This window comes from Papaver somniferum, chromosome 7 (assembly GCF_003573695.1).
Source record: "Papaver somniferum cultivar HN1 chromosome 7, ASM357369v1, whole genome shotgun sequence".
Lineage (NCBI taxonomy): Eukaryota > Viridiplantae > Streptophyta > Magnoliopsida > Ranunculales > Papaveraceae > Papaver > Papaver somniferum.
Window position 1 is genome coordinate 222,146,680 of NC_039364.1, and position 20,544 is coordinate 222,167,223.

General features: G+C 37.8%; 2 protein-coding genes and 1 pseudogene across 4 annotated transcripts; 1 reads left to right on the forward strand and 2 right to left on the reverse strand.

The window, feature by feature from the left end:
* The first annotated feature begins 2,812 nt into the window (after positions 1-2,812).
* On the forward strand, positions 2,813-5,462 carry LOC113299647. Of its 3 annotated transcripts, XM_026548713.1 has the most exons (7): positions 2,813-3,009; positions 3,216-3,286; positions 4,102-4,150; positions 4,281-4,387; positions 4,548-4,630; positions 4,717-4,986; positions 5,203-5,462. In XM_026548713.1, exons 1-6 carry the CDS (start codon positions 2,961-2,963, stop codon positions 4,970-4,972), a joined length of 615 nt encoding a protein of 204 aa, XP_026404498.1. In that variant the 5' UTR covers positions 2,813-2,960; the 3' UTR covers positions 4,973-4,986; positions 5,203-5,462. The 3 variants fall into 3 exon arrangements, with proteins under 3 accessions (XP_026404498.1, XP_026404499.1, XP_026404497.1); XM_026548714.1 differs by lacking the exon at positions 5,203-5,462 and having other exon boundaries at positions 4,065-4,150; positions 4,717-5,067; XM_026548712.1 differs by lacking the exon at positions 5,203-5,462 and having other exon boundaries at positions 4,717-5,067.
* Positions 5,199-6,475, reverse strand: LOC113299646 (annotated as a pseudogene).
* Positions 6,476-6,866: 391 nt separating this feature from the next.
* Positions 6,867-8,384, reverse strand: LOC113293395. The gene is made up of 2 exons (XM_026542047.1): positions 7,955-8,384; positions 6,867-7,871 (listed from the first exon to the last, which is right to left on the reverse strand). The coding sequence occupies exons 1-2, from the start codon at positions 8,262-8,264 to the stop codon at positions 7,078-7,080; spliced, it is 1,104 nt and encodes a 367-aa protein (XP_026397832.1). The 5' UTR covers positions 8,265-8,384; the 3' UTR covers positions 6,867-7,077.
* Positions 8,385-20,544: the final 12,160 nt, after the last annotated feature.

Sequence of the window (20,544 nt, forward strand, 5' to 3'; positions counted from 1 at the left end):
ACTTAAGCTCACAAACAAGTTTTCGGACTTAAAGCAACCGACAGAGTTTTCCAAATTCAACAGAAAATCTCGGCAAAGAGACTTCCGCCAGTTCGCGGACTAGGTTCGCGGACTGATTTCGCGGACTTGAACTTCACGAACGAATTTGGAATCCCATCAGAAATTCTCGGTACAAGAACTTCCGACAGTTCGCAGACTGAGTTCGCAAACTGGGTTCGCGGACTTGGCAAAGCCAATTCCTCCGGTTTCTTTCAATCAATAAAGTTTGAAAACTTCGTATTAAGGAATACATGGTTATGTAATCTAAACTCTCATTCCAACCATTGAGACATTCTCAGAGGACGTTATATAGCTGTTATTCACAGACCGTTTCACGTCAGAGTAATTCTCAAAGTAATTAAAACTTTTCATGACTTTCGTCACTAGGTGAAGATAAACTTGATCAAAGCGAAACGCTTTACCAATACAAGATTTCAAGAAAAAGATAGTAGTGAATACTCAGCTCGAAATGTCAAATGTGTATGATCCAGTCTATATAGCATATGACTTTTTGTCTCATAAGAAGTAGAAGATAGAATAGATAAACTTTTGAGTGATAAATAAGTTCAAGTCTCCGCATACCTTTTTGTTGATGAATTTCCACGGTTCCTTGAGTAGATCTTCGTCGTTGTATGATGAATCGCCATGAAGTTCTTGATCTCAACTACACTTTTCTATCCTAATCCGAGACTTAGCTATAATAGACTAGAAATCAAGATTCATAGTTTTGATCACTAACATTGACAAACATGCTTGATATAGAAACGCATGCCAAGTTGACCGAGCTATGCTCTAACAATCTCCCCCTTTGTCAATTTTAGTGACAAAACTATTAATACATATGGAATACAAAAAAGATAAACTTTAGTGGCTCCTATGCCATAGTCTAATCTTCAACGTTCCTTGAAATCTTCGTCCTTCCAAGTACTCCAATGATCCCAAAGGTTGTAAGTTTAGCACCACCGTTGTTGAAGATCCGTAGCTATAACAATGAGAGAAATCGAGATTCTCGATCATTATTATACAATGTCATAGTATCATTATGTAACATCAAAGTCCAATTGCATCACGACTTTAACAACAATACTATGGTGATATATATCACTCCCCCTTAGTCAATACTCCATCTCGATCATAGAAAACACTCCCCCTTACACAATGATCCGAAAACCATATGTATTTGTAGTGTGAACTACATTATTTCTCCCCCTTTTTGTTAATAAAATTGGCAAAGGTAAAAGAACGGGATCATAATGAAATTTCCACAAGAGATATTTCATAGACTAAAAGAAAAAATATATACCAACTTAATTTAGATGCAATCATAAAGCCGAAGCTAAATGCATTCATCAAGGAGTTTTAAGATACAAGATAACCCATATAAAATTCCACAGCCGCACACCCCGCAAGATATTACCATTAAGCACAAGTTCAAAAGAACTCTCCCCCATTTGATGTCATTCCCAAAAGAACAACAAGAGCGATCTTAATTTCGAAAGAAAAGAATGATTTTTTAATTGGACACCAAAAACCATGGAAATGATTTTCTATATCCAAAAGTCAACCAAATTAATCACAAGTAAACCTTGTTGAGATTATTAGTCCCACATTGTTGGACAATCTAAGATCCTGCGGTTTATAATTCTTTGGGCCTCTCCACTCATTGCCAATTGGTTTTGAGTTGGATGACCGTATTCTAACATGGTATCAGAGCAGGCTATTTGCGACGAGTCGTTGACCGCGCCTTTACTCTGCGTCACCCGATTTAATTTTCCACGTGTTAGACCCAACGAGGCTACACGTGAGGGGGCGTGTTGAGATTATTAGTCCCACATTGTTGGACAATCTAAGATCCTGCAGTTTATAATCCTTTGGGCCTCTCCACTCATTTCCAATTGGTTTTGAGTTGGATGCCCGTATTCTAACAAACCCATGATTAATTTAATCGGGATACACAACTAAATCAAACCACAAAAGTGATCAATTTAATTGATTGTGCTCAACATAAGTAAACTTACGGAGCTACGACTAAGATAACCACACGGAGATGACTACCTTAATTGTTCAAATACTCAACATAAGGAAAATCTTACGAAATATACGACTACATCAACCAATAGAACATGATTAGTATAGCCGTTCATATACTCAACACAAGAACCTGTGGAATATATGAAAAACTCAACTAGATTAATTACAAGAGAACCTATAATTAATCTAATTGGAATACACAACCAAACTAATCACCGAAGCAATCAATTTAATTGTCAAAAGATTTTGCTCGACAAAAGAAGACTTTCGGAGCAAATAACTAAATAACCAATCAAGATGATTAATTTAGTTCAAGAATGCTTAACATATAGCATCTCATGGAACAACCAACAAGGCCAATATTAATCGACATAGTTGTAAGGTGCTCAACATATGATACACAATGGAGCCTTCATGGAAAATTTTGGAGAAAAAAATGTAAAAAAGGTGGAGAAAGAAATATGCTAAATCAGGCATATGAAGAAATAATAAGGGAAGGTGTGTATTTATAAGCGTTAAAAAACCAATAGTCGGAAATTGAAAGTTGAGCATTAGCTGCAGACTCCACATCGGGTGACATAATCTTGACCGCTGGCAATAGACACTCCATCGCTCGATAGAGACTCGGTCGTTTTCCCATGACGAGGCAAGTTTGCCGGGCCACCTTTGCCATGCCCCATAGGAACCGGACTAAAAGGTAGCCCCTTTATTCCTACTTCTGGTTTTTGATGTTCCACTAAACGTTTCAAGGTTTACTATATAAAACTAAGTCGGAAATTAGAATCCCCAATTTGATTCGTGAAGCAAAATAACTCCCACAAATTCTTGATTCTCATTAGGGTTTTCATCAATCCTTCAAGTACTATTGATTGTTGTTAGTTTTATCGTTAATGGCTGGAAGAGAAGTTCGAGAGTATACCAATCTTAGCGACCCTAAAGGTAACACTCCCATCTCTCTCTTTCTTTGTCTGTCTTTGTCTTTTTAGTGTACATTCTAGGGTTTCTAAGTGGATTTTCTTTCTGGGTTTTGTCTATTTTAAAGACTGATGATGCAGATGTTATTGTTTTAAATAGGTTGTTGTTAGAAAATTCTTGTTTTAGGGTTTTATCATCAATGTTAATTCGGTTTGGTTGATTTTACTCAGATAAGAAATTTGGGAAGGGTAAGGATAAAATTGATGATGAAGACGTTACGTTCCAACGCATGGTAGCCAAGGTTAGTGAATCTGCCCTGCTATCATCATTGTTAAGTAAACTATGATTGTTGTACTCTTTGGGTAGAAACGAATTTATACACTTTGATGAGTTCATTAGTATTTATATGGAATAAGACAGTTCCCCTTTATCTGTTAACTTACAATTGGAACAAACTGGGCAGCATAACATTTGTTTGGAAAGATTGATGTGGACAGTATTTAGCTCAAAATGTGGTACAACATAGGAAAACAATCTCATAGTTCCAATTCTGCTGGATGCGGCAAGTGTGCAACTTGACATGAGAGAAGAGAAAAGGAGTTATTGGGAACTTAAATTGTAGGGAACTTGTTTATTCTTCATCAATCTCTTTGTTTTGAATATTCCCTTGACCAAATAAAAAATAATGCATCATCATTCTACGTCGTGTCGAATCTCTTGGTATAATGCTTTACTGTCAGTTTAAGCTTAGCAGGAGCTCTATTAACCGAGCCGTGCTTGTCAGATGAGAACATATTTCTTCAAGACTTCAACATCTTTAAACTTTTGTAATTGCTTTTCCTTTATTATTAGAATTTCAATTCGTGCTTGGTAAACTTTGTCTGAATATCAGAAGGAAATACTTATAGCTCCAACTTTTTTTAGTTTCTTATACACTTGGATAGTTGTAATGGTGGTGTGCTACTTATCGAAAGAGAATTGTGGTAGTTAGTTTGGTGTTCTTGGGATTAACGAGCAAGTGCTTGTTCTCTCTTGTTTGGATTCTGTTTTGTAAGTCTTCTCATAACGTGCCCCGGCAGGGTTCTTGGCTTCTTACCGGGTGGTTAATGCGAGCAGATGCAGGAGGTTGCTGGAGAAAGAGGAGGTTACCTTCACGGTCGAGGCGGTAAGTGTATCTATCAGGAAAGGATTCTCATTCACGCACATGACATACTCATGCAGTGTACATGTGACTATCTCTAAGCCATTTTCAGGGGGATTTTGTTTTTTATGTTAGTTTTATCAAATGGATGCAGCTTTGGACAGCGATGACCTGCTCTACCTCAAGGAACAGATGGAAGCTGAAGAGGATGCTGAACGCATGTTACGTCGAACTGAGAAACGGGCATTTGCTGCATTTAAAATATCCTTACAGAATGTTGCATGTGTTGTTAAATAAGAAATTGGTGCAATAGAATATAAGAGTCTCTCTGTTTCAGTCACACGCCCACACACACTCATAAACACTCTCTGCTCTATGTTATCTATCTACCTTTTATCTGTATTTCTTAACTGAAGGATACAAAGCTGCAAGTTTAGCAGACTCTGGGCCTGCGCCAGTGCCTTTGCCCCTTCGTGTTGAACCGAAGCCGAAAAGTGGGATCAGGTAACTCTTCTTGTCTCAAGCTGACACTTTTGAGCCTCTTTAAGCTCTTGAATGGAGATTGATTGTTGTGATTTGTGAAAATGCAGGCAACAAGATCTCCTCAAAAAGATTGTCGAGATTAGACCTAAGCGACACAGAGTGTCTAGCCCATCTAGTGCAAATCAACCTGCTGCAGTTTCAAGTGCCCAACCTTCTACAAACGAAAGAATCGAGCAGAAGATGGAGAAAGAGCTCCCTCCTTTAAAGCCTAATAATGAAGAAAAAGCAGAGCCTAAACCAGAAAATCCTGTCAGGAGCCTATTAGGTTTAGCTTATGAAAGTTCTGATGACGAAGAAGACTGACTACTGAACATGTGGTATGTATTGATGCAACTGTGTATCTTAATTCATATATCGATTCCCAGACATATTTTAGTAGTATTTTATACCAGCATACCTGAGTATACATCTCTTTTGCATGCGTTTATTGATAAAGAACAAAAACTATAGTAAACAAGAAAAAGTTCTTAAAACTAGATAGTAAAACTTAGTATCTTGCTTTTCAAACAACTGAACGTCACTTTTCCAATCAGCATATGGATCTCGTAGTGCATCGTAAGGCACCTGATGAACTTGTTAATGACCTTACTGCTCCAACATTTGCGACTGGGAAGCTCTGGTCACGATTGTATCGCGGGCTTGCCACACGCCTTCCTGTTTGCCTGAAAGATGCCCCATTGATGAATCTATCCCTCACAGAACTCCAATTCCATGACTGGCTTCTGCCTAATCCATCCTGCCTCCATGTCACCTGTATTAAATTATTTCTTTAGTTGGTTAACAAAAACTCTGGGTTGTAAAATGCTTCCAGTTAAAGGGCTATCATCAGTCAAATTTTCTTTTAGTTCTACAGATAAAACTTAACAATATTCAGACCTCTTTCTTTCCTTTTGGTGCGATGAAAAGATTGGCTTCACTCTTTATACTTGGATTCATACTTCCTCCAATTGCATACACACCCCACCCATTATATAGATTGTTTGCGACGTGAGCATATCCAAAACGCACCCTGTGAAATTTGTTTGTCAGAAAAGTAAATGAAGTTGGAGCAGAGCAGTCAGTATTACTAATATCGATTTCTTGAGCAAACTATGTAGAAATTCCGGTTACCTTGGCATTCGCTGATTGCAATTGGACCAAAGTGGTTGAAGATTACAGTTACCCTCATGTTCCTATCCTGAGTAAACCCATCGTCATGACCTAGAAGCATCACCTTGTTATGGTCCCTGAACCAGTTGTTTGAGATGGTTATGTCAGTAGACCCACGTGTGACGTCAATTAGACCATCTTGGCATTGAGAAAGGGTGTTGTGATCGATCCAAATCTTCCAAGAACTCACCATCCGGATTGCATCTCCGTCAACGGGTCCAAGATTTACAATCTTTGAACCTGGTCCTAATACAAGGCCAGGAGTTTGGGCACGACATTGATGGAAACGAAGACCATGGATGATCACATCATGCACCTGAGTGTGAATTTATCAATGAGTTTAGCATCAAAATAGAAAATTGGAAACAACAAACTATGTACTGTGTTTATTACCCCTTGAAGCAAGAAGCAACCCCCACCGGCAATGTGAACATTAACTCCTCTGCCTTCAATGGTGGTGAAACTACCCACAAGAAGGGACTTCTGGAGTTTGATGTGCATATTCCTTTGGAAAGTGATCCAAACCTTTCCTCTTATCTTGCTAGTCCCATATCTCAATGTCCCATATCTAGGGTTTAATGGGTCATCGCTCGGATCAGTAACTCTGTAATGAGTCACACCCCGTCCTATATTGTTTGTCATTTTTCCTGCAAAACCCACTGAGCAACGCCCTAGTTGCTGGCGGTTTCTCCTCCAATTAGGATTAGTTCGCCAACATTTGTCGATCACGTTCATAGCAAAACTTGGGCTTGCTAGGAAAATGAGCAGCAAGATAGTAAGAGCACAGGACGCATAGCTAGGATTGCCTTTCGAGTAGGCCATCTCAAGTCTTGTTTGGTTTCTTTGATGAAAATAGAAAAAAGATTACAAGTTTCAGATACTATACGCACAAATCAGTTTTGATGGATTGAAAATATAAGTGGTGCTTGGCTTAGATGTGGAGAAGGCTATATATAAATAAACTTGACATGTATATCTATTTGATGAAAGAAAACTTATGCCATTAAATTAGCCTAGTTGTTTTGGATCTTTAACTAGCGAAACCGAATGCGCATTAAAACAGTTTCAGTTTCATTGCGAAACTTCAAGTAAACACAACAGGATCTTTCTTTTGACACCAGGAAACATCAATAAAAATACAGGTTGTATGTGAAAGAAAACTGATTGATATTACATATAAAACTTTGATTAATTTACTTCAATATAGAACTTATTCAAACTAAAAGCCTTTGCTGAATGCTCTCTTTAACTATCTAAACTTATCGGCGACAAACAACTCCATAGCCATTGCTCGTTCTGCTAGTACAATCTACAGTCATGGTTGGATCCAAAACCAAAGAATTGGTCTCCTCATCTGAATTCTCAGACGAGAAAATGCAGCGCCTACAATCTGCAGATAAGAGAGACGATGTCTTGAATTTGTCTTCTCCACCCATTACCGGCATTGCAACACCTCTCTTAACGGGGTTTATGAAGTCAGGTCGATAAGTCTGACCCAAAACACCTTCAACACTCTCTGACAGATCCAAGAACTTGAACTGAACTTCCAAATGAGCAAAACAGTCATCGGATGGTATCTGATAGTTGTGAATGCGATCATCTTCTTTTGTGACAGGAACTACATTTACGTAAAACTCAGTAATGCCTGGCAATTTTACTAACACACGGTTGCGGGTTGATGTTCTTTCAACTGTTAGTTGACCGTCTGATGCGACCCATGTACTGAGATGACCTTCTTCAATGGTTAGTGGTTCGTTATTGTACGTGAAAACAAGCTGATCAACAAGGTCGTCCCATTGAGCTACCTTCTTTGCAGCTAAGGTGAATGTCTGGGTACCGAACATGAAACCAAGGGCTTGAATCCATGTGTTATCACGGTTTCTTCCTTGTGGTCTTCTCCCGATGAAACGAGCATTGACTTGAAACTTGGTATCAGAAACTAAACTGAAAGTTTGGTTGGTCTTTCCATGGAAGTAAAACATGACGCCATCGCCTCCAACAAACCTCGGATCGTAGCAGGCTGACCCGATTCCTGTGCAGTCTGGCACGCGATCTACACAAAAACAAAAATTAATATTTTGCTTACATGCTGCGAGAAAAGGAAACAATGAGATGGATCTATCATTTAAAACTTACTCTTGCATGTTGCTTCACAAGAAACCGAGTTGCAGTCGATGAAACAAGCTTTATCTCTAGCACTAGCTGGTTTCAACATAGGACATTCTTGTGGGCACGCGATGTTTCTCTGATAACAGTTAGTACCTTCGACATTGCAGCTGTAAGTTTGTGGTGGAAATACTTTAGCCGCGACTTTTGATGGCGGTTGTGCATTTGGTGTTCTCTCGTAAGGGTCAGCAAGAGTTGGTTGAGCTAAAGAGATCAAAGAGCTTATCAGGACTAGGACTAGGAAACGAAGTGATGAACTACTACTGCTGTGAGTGTACATGACTGCAGTCACTGATCACTCACTCACTGAAGAACCTTAAAAGTTGTAAACCTCCAACTGAAGTGAAGTGATGGATACACAAATGAAGACAAGACTCTAGCTAGCTAGTAGTTGTAAAGAAATCCATATATAGAATTTTGATTAGATCTTGTTATCAGATAAAGTAATCTTAAATTATAGACTGATAGTTAATGCAGCTAATTAAGGAAGGATAGTTTAAGTAGAGTCGGTGAGGCTCACTCAGTTTTGTAAAATTGTTTATGATTTCAAATTATTGAGATTGTTAATAACATTGGAGGTTGCAAAGCTGAGCTGTTTCTTCGCATCGACCACATGCATTGGAGGCTGCGAGTTTGAGAAATTTTACATTATTGCATGGTCTGTAGTTTGTTCATCTCACGGACATATTTGTGGAACTGATAGGTTTGACCCATAATGTATGCCTCGTAATGGGGCGGCCTGCTGCTTCTCGTTTAATGCTTCCACTTGCTCACTACACTGTCTACAGTCTACATCACCTCAAAGTACTGCATGTGTCCAGAACCCATCTCACTCGATGCAAATGCAGTGATGATATTCTCCTTTTCTTGACGAGTACAATAGGAGTAGGACTATAGCACATTTATGGGATTATACGTATTTTTTGAGAAGTGACTACACAGAAAGTACACTTACAATAGTTGATTAATGATTCTTTTTCTGTTTACTAAAATAAGAATTTGGGGTTTGTATCTAAGATTGTTTCAAAAAAAAAATTGATGCATATACAGGTTAGGTGTAAGTTCGATTTCTAACTCAGACGTCCAGCAAATGAAAAAACAAGCCATCTGATCTAATTCAGACCGAAAATCCAACCATATAAGGTTTATTTCGTACTTCTACTTTGAATGGCTTAAGATTCCTGAATTTTACTACATTTATTTCTTGAAACTGAAAAACTAAAAGGTTGAAAATGCAATCGGTAATCGATAAACTAGTCAAAATTGCTTGCTACTAGTATTATTATACCTACATATACTATTATCAGATCTGACTCCACTATCCAATATCTTATATTTTCTCTCTTTCTCTAAATCACCTAGGAAGCATCCCCGAGAAACGTAAAGAACACATTTCATATGCGCTTGGAATCAGAAGCCCGGAGCAGCTACGATGTGGTCGGGCCACATCGTATAAGTACGTGGCCCTCTTCTTTTTTTGCCACGTCTTGAAAAGTTTCTGTCTTTTTTGCTTTTCAGTGGATTTAGAGGGGTAGTTTTTAGGATAAAAGTAGTTTTAATATTTTTAGGGAGAAAAAGTAGCATATGGTTTTAGTTAAAACTAATTTTTCATTACCCGTAAGTAAAAGAAGAGGGGCCACATGCTTAGAGTATGTGACCCAACCACATCGTAGCCCAGAAGCGGAATCTAGGAGGAGTCTACTTTTTAGATTTGGTGTGCTTACCAAGTTGAACTGATCAGGTTTTGTTACTGATTAAATTTACGCATCTGTCACATTCGTACTTGGCTAGACTAGTGGAAATTAGGCCATTCGTATTAGAGCATCCATGATGATGCTCACCACAAAATGCAAAATGGTGCTTACACATAAGTGCATAATTGTGTAATCCACGGCAAGGTTTTTGAATCGTCCAAGCGTGATTCGATTTTTATTTTAAGAATCAATTTGCACGTTGAATCGTGAATTGAAAATTCGTTTGCCTACAAATAGTATTGATTTATGAGAACATTACTGGTAAAAGTAATAAATATTTGTTCATTTTTTATAGGCTTCTCTTAAAAATAGTCCACACTTTTATTAACCATAGCCCATTTTAACCATAATTCATAATATTTTTCATTTTATTAACCATAGTCCATATCATAGTCCATATCCGGTTACCAGAATCAGTATTTAGTTATGAGGCGAGTCGAGTTGAGTTGTTATATAACCGATCCAACTGAGTTTATTCAGTTATTAAAACTAAATTCTAAACCAGCCATATTCACGAACCTCCTTGTCCTTCTTCTTCTAAACTGGCCGAGAACAACCTCTATCTATGAAGCCTAAAAATTTATCTTTTAAATATGTTGAAAAATCAGTCAACACAATTATCATGGGACGAAATAAAGGAGAAAGAATCAAATTAACTTCACAAAATAATTTAAGATTAGTTTAAAAAAAAAATTGAGAATTTAAATTGAAACTCAATTGAGAAGAATTCATATTAATAGGGTTTCGATGTTTAGGTAAAAAAAGAAGGCACGATTTGGGGATACTCTCATAAATTAAAGGATACTCTTGCTTATATAAGACTGGATTTTGGCTAAGGGGTATATTTAATTTGGTATCCCCTCAAAACCTAAATCAAAATCATATACCACTCCTTAAACCCTAAATCAAACAAAAAATAATTCTTCTACTCGCACATCGTAATTTCATTAACCAGCTAGTTAATTTTATAAACAAAGTTCACTGATGGATAATCAAGCTGAAAATTTATTAAACACTAGAAAGCATCTACCACCTTTAAGTCTAGGAATTAGGATGCATCATACAAAGAGCGGAGATCATTAACACGTTACGGTGTGAGGTCAATGGGTGGCTGATTTTTGAAGTCCAACGACTGTAACACGTTTCCCTTTGACGAATTTGGCAGCATCAGCATCATCTATGCAGAGTAATCCATAGAATGCATTACTTTACCTTTTGGCTAAGAGAAAGACTCTTTTGTTAATGGTTAACACTGAGAGATATAGAATGATCGAGAGAAAGTGGGGGTTTGTTTCTACCTGATTTGCTAATAGTAAACACACAGAGAGATTGAGAGAATGAGAAAAAGTGGAGGGGTGTTTCCCACCTGATTCATGAGATACATGAAATATTCATCTTCTTGTGTAATTAAAGTGGTAGCTTTGAAAGGAGTGACTGTAGTTGGTAGGATAAATTAGAAACTGATAGCAGTCGGTATTGGGTTGAGTTTGAAGCCAATACCGACTGCGAAAGTCAGTGTTGTCTTGGTGATGAGACCAATACCGACGGTGTATTGTTTATGTGTTGATTTCAATACCGATTGAAATTGGGGATACTTGGTAATTTAGTCATTAAAAAATTATTTGGATAAGGGGTGCTTAAATTACTTCATAATGTTTTTTTATATTTTATTTTTGAGTATCCTCCAATTTGTGAGAGTATCCCCCAATCGTGCCTTCTAAAAAAAATTGTTTTTGAGATTATGTTTATTAGTTGAATTTATAATCCTGGCTAAATTGGGGCCTATGGATTTTTTCATCCACCCCATAAAGAATGATAAGGGGTGTCTAAGTTTGATGAAACTACCATTTTACCGTCTATCAAATATTAATACTACTAATTTGTCCCCATCATATCCTAATCATAAAATTAAAAACTAAAATCAAAATCATAAAACTAAAATCATAAAATTTAAAAACTAAAATCAAAATCAAAATCATAAAACTAAAATCATAAAATTAAAAACTAAAATCAAAATCAAATTCATTTCCATCTCCACTTCAACTGATTCTTCTTATTTTCTTCTCAACCCAATCCTATAAACTAGGTTTTGGTAACATAAATTGCTCAAGAATTGAAAATTTTGAAATCAAACTTTTCCTAGTTTATCAGAATCGGTTAACGTTAAAGTATATGTCATCCGATTGCAAATAGAAACGGTTTATGTTCATGCCCACAAAGACTCATTGTCCTTGATATGTTTTCTGGTTCGAGAAATTTGAACCAGAATCGGATTATATTAGCACTTATAAAAACCGATTGTTGATGTATAATATTAGAATCGGATTTTATATGTGTGTCGAGTAAACCGATTGTTGTTCTCAATTTTTATGTGTCTTTTTTTTTTGTTAGAATCGGATTACATGAGCATTCTTATAAACCGATTCCTGTTGTACAATGTCAGGAACCGATTTTTATATATGTATCGTATAAACCAATTCTGGTTAACCCAAAATAATTCTGCATGATTTACCCAATTTGAAAACGAGTATAATTATATACTCGATTTCAAAACGAGTACAACTTCTTAATTTGAGTATAACTTTATACTCGTTTTCAAAACGAGTACAACTTCTTAATTTAAGTATGAAGTTGAGTATAACTTTATACTCGTTTTCAAACCGAGTACAACTTCAAAACGGTTTACATGTACCTATATGTAATCTGATTCTGACAGTTTCCTACAGGTTCAGTTTCAGAATCGGTTTACATGTATATATATGTAACCCGATTTCTAAGAAGAAAAGTTTTGTAACTTTAAGAATCAGATTATATAGATATATATAAACACCGATTTTAGGAATCAGTTTATGTGGGTATTGATGAAACTCCGATTCTGGGTATACATCGTGACTTGGAGAAAACCCAACCCAGAATCGGTTTACAAATGCACTAACATAAACCGATTCTGGATCGAGTCTTTTGAAAAAACATTAAAATTTTTACAAGTGGTGATTCATAGTTAATCTCAGGATTATCTTGATTAAACACTTTTCAATTTTTCGAATTAACACAAATTGTACAAGGGTATATTAGGCATTAACACAAATAATGGATAAGGGGTTTCCATAAATTACTTCTTAATGACCCTATTTTGTCATGTAGTTATAGGCCCCAATTTAGCCAGGTTTATAATATATAGGCTTTATGAAAGTTTTTTAGTTTTGGAGTGTTAGTGTTAGGATTCTGCATAGCTGTTTGATAAATTGTCTAAATCAGATACATATATGTAAGGCATGGCACGATCAGTTGACAGCCCCTTAAATAACATGGTTGACAGTGTCGTTGTGCACCATTGATTGCCATATTATAGACGATCCAGATCATCCGTGTTAAAATGAGTAAACCGGGTCATATCCATAATCTTAATCAAAGATATTTTTGCTCGAGTGTTCTCTCGTGTCTTTTCCATGTTACTATGAAGATATTTATGAAGTTTAAAATTATACGAGACATATTCATGAGCTTCACTCAAGTACCATATCAAAAGGAAAGAAAATCTATCAATTTTTTTTTGTAGATCTATATAATTATATGGTGATGTGTGACTAAGGTTTATTGTTTTTGATTTAAGATTAAGAGTTTAGGATAGTGGTTGTTTAATTTTAGAAGTGAGATATGGCACTGGAGTAGTAGAATTGAATTTGAATAATGTAGGTTTAGTTTATGAGTTTTGGATCATACAATTTTTGGTACAGTAAAATTTAAAAAATTAGGGATTTTCAAAATTAGGCATGAAAAATTCTGAGAATGTAAAAGTTTATTTGCAACAGATGCTTCACCTAAATATATGTACAAATCGTTCATTTGATTTTTAAGAACCCAAGAACCAGTGGATATAACATACAAATGATCTGATTCTTCCCCTTTCTGCATCTTCCAAATCAAAATATAAAAACCCTCTTAACCATTAAACAAACACATATCATGATTAATCTATTAATTTCATCATAATCTAATGCATAAAACATACATGAAGGAATATGGTATTCTATTTTATTTATTTTTATGAATTTCAGATTCTCGTTCCTAATTTGTGATCTGTTTATGTATACTGGGAAAGAAAAGAGAAAGGAGAGTGATACGAGAAGTGTCTTCTGGATCCTAATATCTTTGAGTGTGGCAATGGATATGACCCGGTTTACTCATTTAACTTGGATGATCTCGATCGTCTATGATTTAGCAATCAACGGTGCACAATGACTCTGTCAAACCATGTCATTCAAGGGGCAATCAAACGATCGCGCCCCATGTATAGTTTAGTTTAATTTGTTTTTAACCCAAAAGAAAATGAGCATATATATTTTTTTGATTTTTTTGGTGATGCTGGAAATTTATAAGTGTTGTTAAGTTAGAATGTTCTTTAGCAATGTGGCATCAGTTACACCTTCTGAATCACGTACACCTGCTGAACATCTTTGCCAGATTGATATTTATTTAAATAAAAAGTAAAAACAAACACCTGCAGATGCAGATGGCTTGTCACATGCTTAATGGTTAAGCCTTCCAACTTTCATTAGCTTTGGCACAACCTCGGGAGTAGCTCATGTAGGTCATATATCACTATTAAGTACCAGAAAGAAAACCTGATTCTGCTAGCCAAGAAACGACCAATTAGTAGATTAAGGCATAAAGGGTTATCCATTACTTACCGTTAGAAGTGGTTTTATAGCAATGAACGCATTTTATCATTACTTTCATTACTTACTGTTGTGCTTTTGGTTATTCGCCATAAGCATATACAATGGAACAGGTAAAAAAATTTATTGTCCTTGATGTAACATTTTGTCTGGCATCCACTTTCACTGCCACCAAGTTGGTCTGCCCAATCCTGCCATTCACTTGGTTTGTTGTGGTCCTATGTTCCTACACCACCCACACTACTGCTTTCCATTTGACTGTTTTGTATTAGGACATTCCCAGGAATTAAAATCAAGAAAACCTTCCATAGGATTTGCACACTAGGAATCATCATTACTATCTTTTATATACTGACTGGATGTTGTGGATTTAAGTACTCCAGAAGGAAAATGTTGATTTAGTGGCAAAGATGATCCATTATTTAAGTTACTTTAATTTTGATATTAAAGAAAATGTTGATTTGATGTTTATATTAAACAGACATGTGAAATTAAATAGAATTTAATGTCCCTTTTTATTGTTTTAGGTTTACAAAAAGAACGACAAGAATGGCCTCATCTTCAGTTCGAAGGGGTGATCTGACCACTAAGTAAAGAAGTTGAGGATGAGATGGAAAAAGATACAATGGAAGAGAGTGATAGGGATAAATAAGATGAGAATAAGTATAGTCATGAAGCGAAAAGTAATGAGGTTGATGACGAGAGTGGTAATGATAAGGATAATGAAGAGATCAGTAGTTATGAGCATGACAACGAGAATGGTGATAAAGACAATGAAGAGAGTACTAAAAAGGATACTCATATAGAACATAATGGAGAAATGGTGGTTGAAGCAAGTGACATCCCCGGACAAAAATTTAGTTGTTTTTATGTTTTTATGTTGAAGAATCAAGATAAAGACAAGAAAAAGCGCAAGAAGTAACTCGTTTAATTATTATTATGTTTTGACCATAGGAATTGAATTCAACCAGAACACATTTACTTTCAGAGTACATTAAGAATCTTAAATGTTACTGTTGATATATGAAAAATAACGCCTCTTAACGGGCCAGGGGTGCCCCCTAAGGAGGGAGGTAAGCCTAACATGAGGTGTGGCGACTTGGGGACTAAACCCAAGCCCAAATAAGAAAATACCCATGGGAGAAAAAGGACAAGGAAAGAATTAACAAATAAGGAGAAGTTTATATTAAGGAGTGTCATTAGGATTAATTAAGATACACGTGTCATGATGTCATAAAAAGAGGGACTTTTGGGAAAGTCTAAATAAGGGAGGACAAGGTGCAATGGAAATGCAACTCTCTCTCTCTCTCTTACTATTCCTAGAAAAGTGAGGTCACTTGGTGAGACTAGGACGGGTAGAACCAAAACTAAAATCACCCCTTAAAATTTGGTGACCACACCCGGGGGCTCGTGCCTAGCTCACCATGACACGCCTAGGAGGCACTAACTCAGGCACGATAGAAAACTAAGCGACCGAGCAGCCTATAAACCTCGAAGAGATGACAATGGAGGACGACAGCAGCGAAGAATAAACGCTGGTATAAGACGCTATCGAACAATTGGCAAGACATGGATCTCAAAACAAAGAGACAGTGGAAACACAAGAGAAGAACACACGAGTGACCCAGCTACCAAAACCCATATCACCAGCCCTGCGAGACATGCAAAAGGAACTAGACGAGTGCTCACGAAGAAGGCGGGAGCTGGAAGATTGGATAGCACAAGCAGTAATAGCAGGACAAAACACTCCCAAAGAAACGACAAAAGGCGAAGAACACCAAAGAGACAAGGAAACAACAATATCATAGGAATAAATGGCAAAATACTTGGAACAGAATTATATCGTGGTAAAACAAGAAACCACTGCCATGTAAGTAGTCCCTGCGAACATCCGAGAATACCAATACGCCGGAGACTACACTTCTCCAAAATTCAAGACATATGATGGACAGGGGAACGCGCGAGAGCATCTCAGCCGATTCCTATCAACAATGAATGATAGAGCCTCCGATGGAAAATTGTGTCTGAAGGAGTTCCCAGAATCACTCACAGGCACGACATTCACCTGGTATGATAACCTAAAAGCGGAAAGTGTGGATTCTGGCCAACCATGTCCACCTTCTTTCTTGGGAAACTTTATTCAGCCAAGAGGAAAATCACAACAATAGACTTGAGCAAGAACAAACAGCGGACGGGAGAAGAAATAAGAAAGCACATCTTACGGTTCCAGCGCTTGACACTAGACTGTCACGAAGGCATCAATGAGGGAACCCTCGTCGAAATTTGTGTGCGAGGAATGATCCCAGCTTTCAAGGGGAGCTTGATCAATTTCAGATTCTAGACCTTCGTTGAGCTAGAAGAAGCAACTGAGAGAATCGCTGACTGTGTAGAAGAGATTCCCATAAACCCTGCTTGGCGCCATACAGTCAGTACCATATCTGAGGCACCACAGCGTAAGACCCAACACTAACAGGAAGAAGAGAGACCAATCCCAAACCGTCAACGGGAACCAGGTAAGAAACGGATGGACTAGGCGAGACTTAAACCCACCACCACCCTTTCCCTGCAGCAGGGAGCGCATAATCGAACTACTGAACCAGTGGGTTATTGGAAAGGAAATCCAGCTTTCCCCGACAGTGGTAGACGTCAACAAAATGGACAAAAATGCGACCAAGTACTGTCACTATCATCAGAGTTTGGGACGTCCAACGGAAGAATGTTTCGCTATAAGGATAATATTCGAACGAAAACGCGTCTCTGGAGAGCTCGAGGCATCTATCCAAGCGATTGAGCGTGACCCCTTTCCTCGTCACTAAAGCAAAGAAGGAGGAATAAACAGTATGAAAGATAAACTACAAATTGTAAACAATCTTCCCCTTTTACGGTAAGAATAAATTCTCTTTTTGGAATTCGTATGCAATGTGATGAAATGGGTCGCAGTAACGCAAAAGGCGCCTAATCGACATACAAATCTAGAAAAGGTCACGGGAATGCCAAAGGCGCCTGATTGATTGACAAATCTACAAAAGACTACGGGTATGCCAAAGGTGCCCGATCGGCTGACAAATCTACACAAGGTCATAGGAATGCCAAAGACGCCTGATCGACTGACAAATCTACAAAAGGCTACGGGTACAGCAAAGGCGCCCGGACCACTGACAAATCTACAAAAGGTCACAGGATTTCCAAAGTCACCTGATCGACTGAAAAATATACAAAAGGTCATAGGAATGCCAAAGGCTCCTGATCGACTGACATCTACAAAAGGTCACAGGAATGCCAAAGGCGCCTGATCGACTGAAAAATCTACAGAAGGTCACAGGAATGTCAAAGGCGCCTGATCGACTGACATCTACAAAATGTCACAGGAATTCCAAAGGCGCCTGATCAACTGAAAAATCTACAAAAGGTCACAGGAATGCCAAAGGAGCCTGATCGACTGACATCTACAAAAGGTCACAGGATTTCCAAAGGCGGCTGATCGACTGACGAATCTACAGAAGGTCACAGGAAATCCTAAGGCGCCTGATCAACTGACATCTACAAAAGGTCACAGGAATGCCAAAGGCGCCTGATCGATCAACAAATATACAAAAGGTCACATGAATGCCAAAGGCGCCTCATCGATTGAAAACTTTACAAAAGGCTACAGGAATGCCAAAGGCGCTTGGCCAACTGACAAATATACAAAAGATCACAGGAATGACAAAGACGCCTGATCGGTTGACAAATCTACAAAAGGCTACAGGAATGCCAAAGGCACCTGGTCGACTGAAAAACCTATAAAAGGTCGCGGGAATGCCAAAGGCGCCCAATACGCTGATAAAAAGAAAGGGGGAGTAGGCGCGTTCCATCAACGCCCACCCATCCAATCACATCGTTCTGATAAAAAAAAAGGGGGGAGTAGGCGCGTTCCATCAATGCCCACCCATCCCACCGTATCCTGATAAAAGAAAAAGGGAAGTATGCGCGTTCCATCAATGCCTATCCATCCCACAACATCTTTCTAATAAAAATAAAGGGGGAATAGGCGTGTTCCATCAACGCTCAGCCCATCACACCACATTCTTCTGAATAAAAATAAGGGGGGTGGGAATAGGCGCCTACTCCCCCGGGTCCCTTTCCTTTTACCCATGAGGTGGTGTAGGCGCGTTCCATCAACGCCCACCCATCCCACCGCTTCCTTCTAATAAAAGGAAAGGGACCCACACACCCCACCGCTTCCTTTTGATAAAAAGAAAGGGGGATTAGGCGCGTTACATCAACGCCAATCCATCCCACCGCTTCCTTCTGATAAAAATAAAGTGGGGAGTAGGCGCGTTCCATCAACTCCCACCCATCCCACTGCTTCTTTCTGATAAAAAGAAGGGGGGAGTAGGCGCGTTCCATCAACGCCCACCCACCCCACCTTTCCTTCTGATAAAAACAAAGGGGGGAGTAGGCGCGTTCCATCAATGCTCACCCATCCCACCGCTTCCTTCTGATAAAAAGAAATGGGGGAGTAGGCGCGTTCCATCAACGCCCACCCATCCCACCGCTTCCTTCTGATAAAAAGAAAGGGGGGAGCAGGCGCGTTCCATCAACGTCCACCTATCCCACCACTTTCTTCTGATAAAAAGAAAGGGGGGGGGAGTAGGCGCGTTCCATCAAGAAACAAATTTTTTCCTTAAACTAAATGCACAAGTGCGATGGAGGCACGAGGCATTGGATAAGCGTATAATCTTTATTATTCGAGATAATAGTTTTATTAGGTATCTCATTATACTTTAAGTATTTGTTTATTTTATTTAGAGTTTATATTTGTTTAAAATAGTATTTTAGAGAACAATATTGGTTTTTTATTTTCCAAATAATGTATACTATTTATAGACCTTATCAGTTGATTAATGATACAAGAAAATTATTAAGCAAATTGCTACCCTTTAGTTTATTGATTTGTTTGAGTCATGAGATTGAATCTGCTGGCCGTTGATCAAGAAACAAATCGTTTCCTTAAACTAAATAAAAAAAAAGTTCAAGTCCCATTAGTTCAGTTAAGCTTAGTTTCCATATTTTGGTCACATATCTGTTTGGTTCGAACACACCATCATATTACCCTTCGTCATACATCATCGTCTACAACAGTCTCTAATTCCTATCCAAGCCAGAAGTTTATCGCATATATCAAAGCCCATTGAGTCCAACTGTCAAGTCCAATAATTGTTGCATCAATTTAATCTCAGACGACTGAGTTTCACCTCCAGTATGTATCAAAATTCCAGTAAAAAATTGTTATGTCAGCAGTTTGATGGCAGCGATCCCGAAGGTTGGTTATTTCAAACACAATTAATTTTTAAATTCCGTAAAGTTCCATCGGAAGACTTTGTGAAAATAGATAGTGGCCTTATTGATAAATACATTCAAATGGTGTAAGTGGATGCAAGATTATATTTCAGGATCTTGGAAGAGTTTTTGTTTTGCATTATTAAATATTTTTGGATATGATAATCCGAAACTTGCATTAGCTAATTTGCAACAAAACATAGACGACAGTCGTGCTTATTGTAAGTCCGCATTCCAAGATTTCAAGGAGCGTGAAATAGCTAAAGTCGTTAAACTTCAACCTGTTGCAACTCCAATATCTTATAATATTCCTTTGGAAGTTGTCACAACAGGTTGCAACTTCAACCTGTTGTAATTTTTCTAATACCACTAATATTCCTTTGGAAGCTGTCAAAGAAGAAAAAAATTTATGAGTGCATCAAAATCGGCCTTTGGGGGAAAGGTTCTAATTAAGGAGAGTGGAATGATACAATCATATACTGAGCCAATGTATACAATGGACTTTGGAGGAAAAGTCCCATTTAAGGAGGGTGGAATGATAAGACCACGTCTTATGAACCATGTCAATGGTGTTGACCGGATGCGCTACTCAAACATGTCTGCAGTATATGGTCGTTTATGCTGGTTAAGTCTCTCAAGATTATGGAAGCCACCCTGCCTAGCAAGTGTAGGTTGCGTTGAATACAAAAGTACGAAGGAGGCACGAGGAATTGGATACGCGTATAATCTTTATGATTCGATATAATAGTTTTATTAGGTATTTTATTATATTTTAAGTATTTATTTATTTTATTTAAAGTTTATA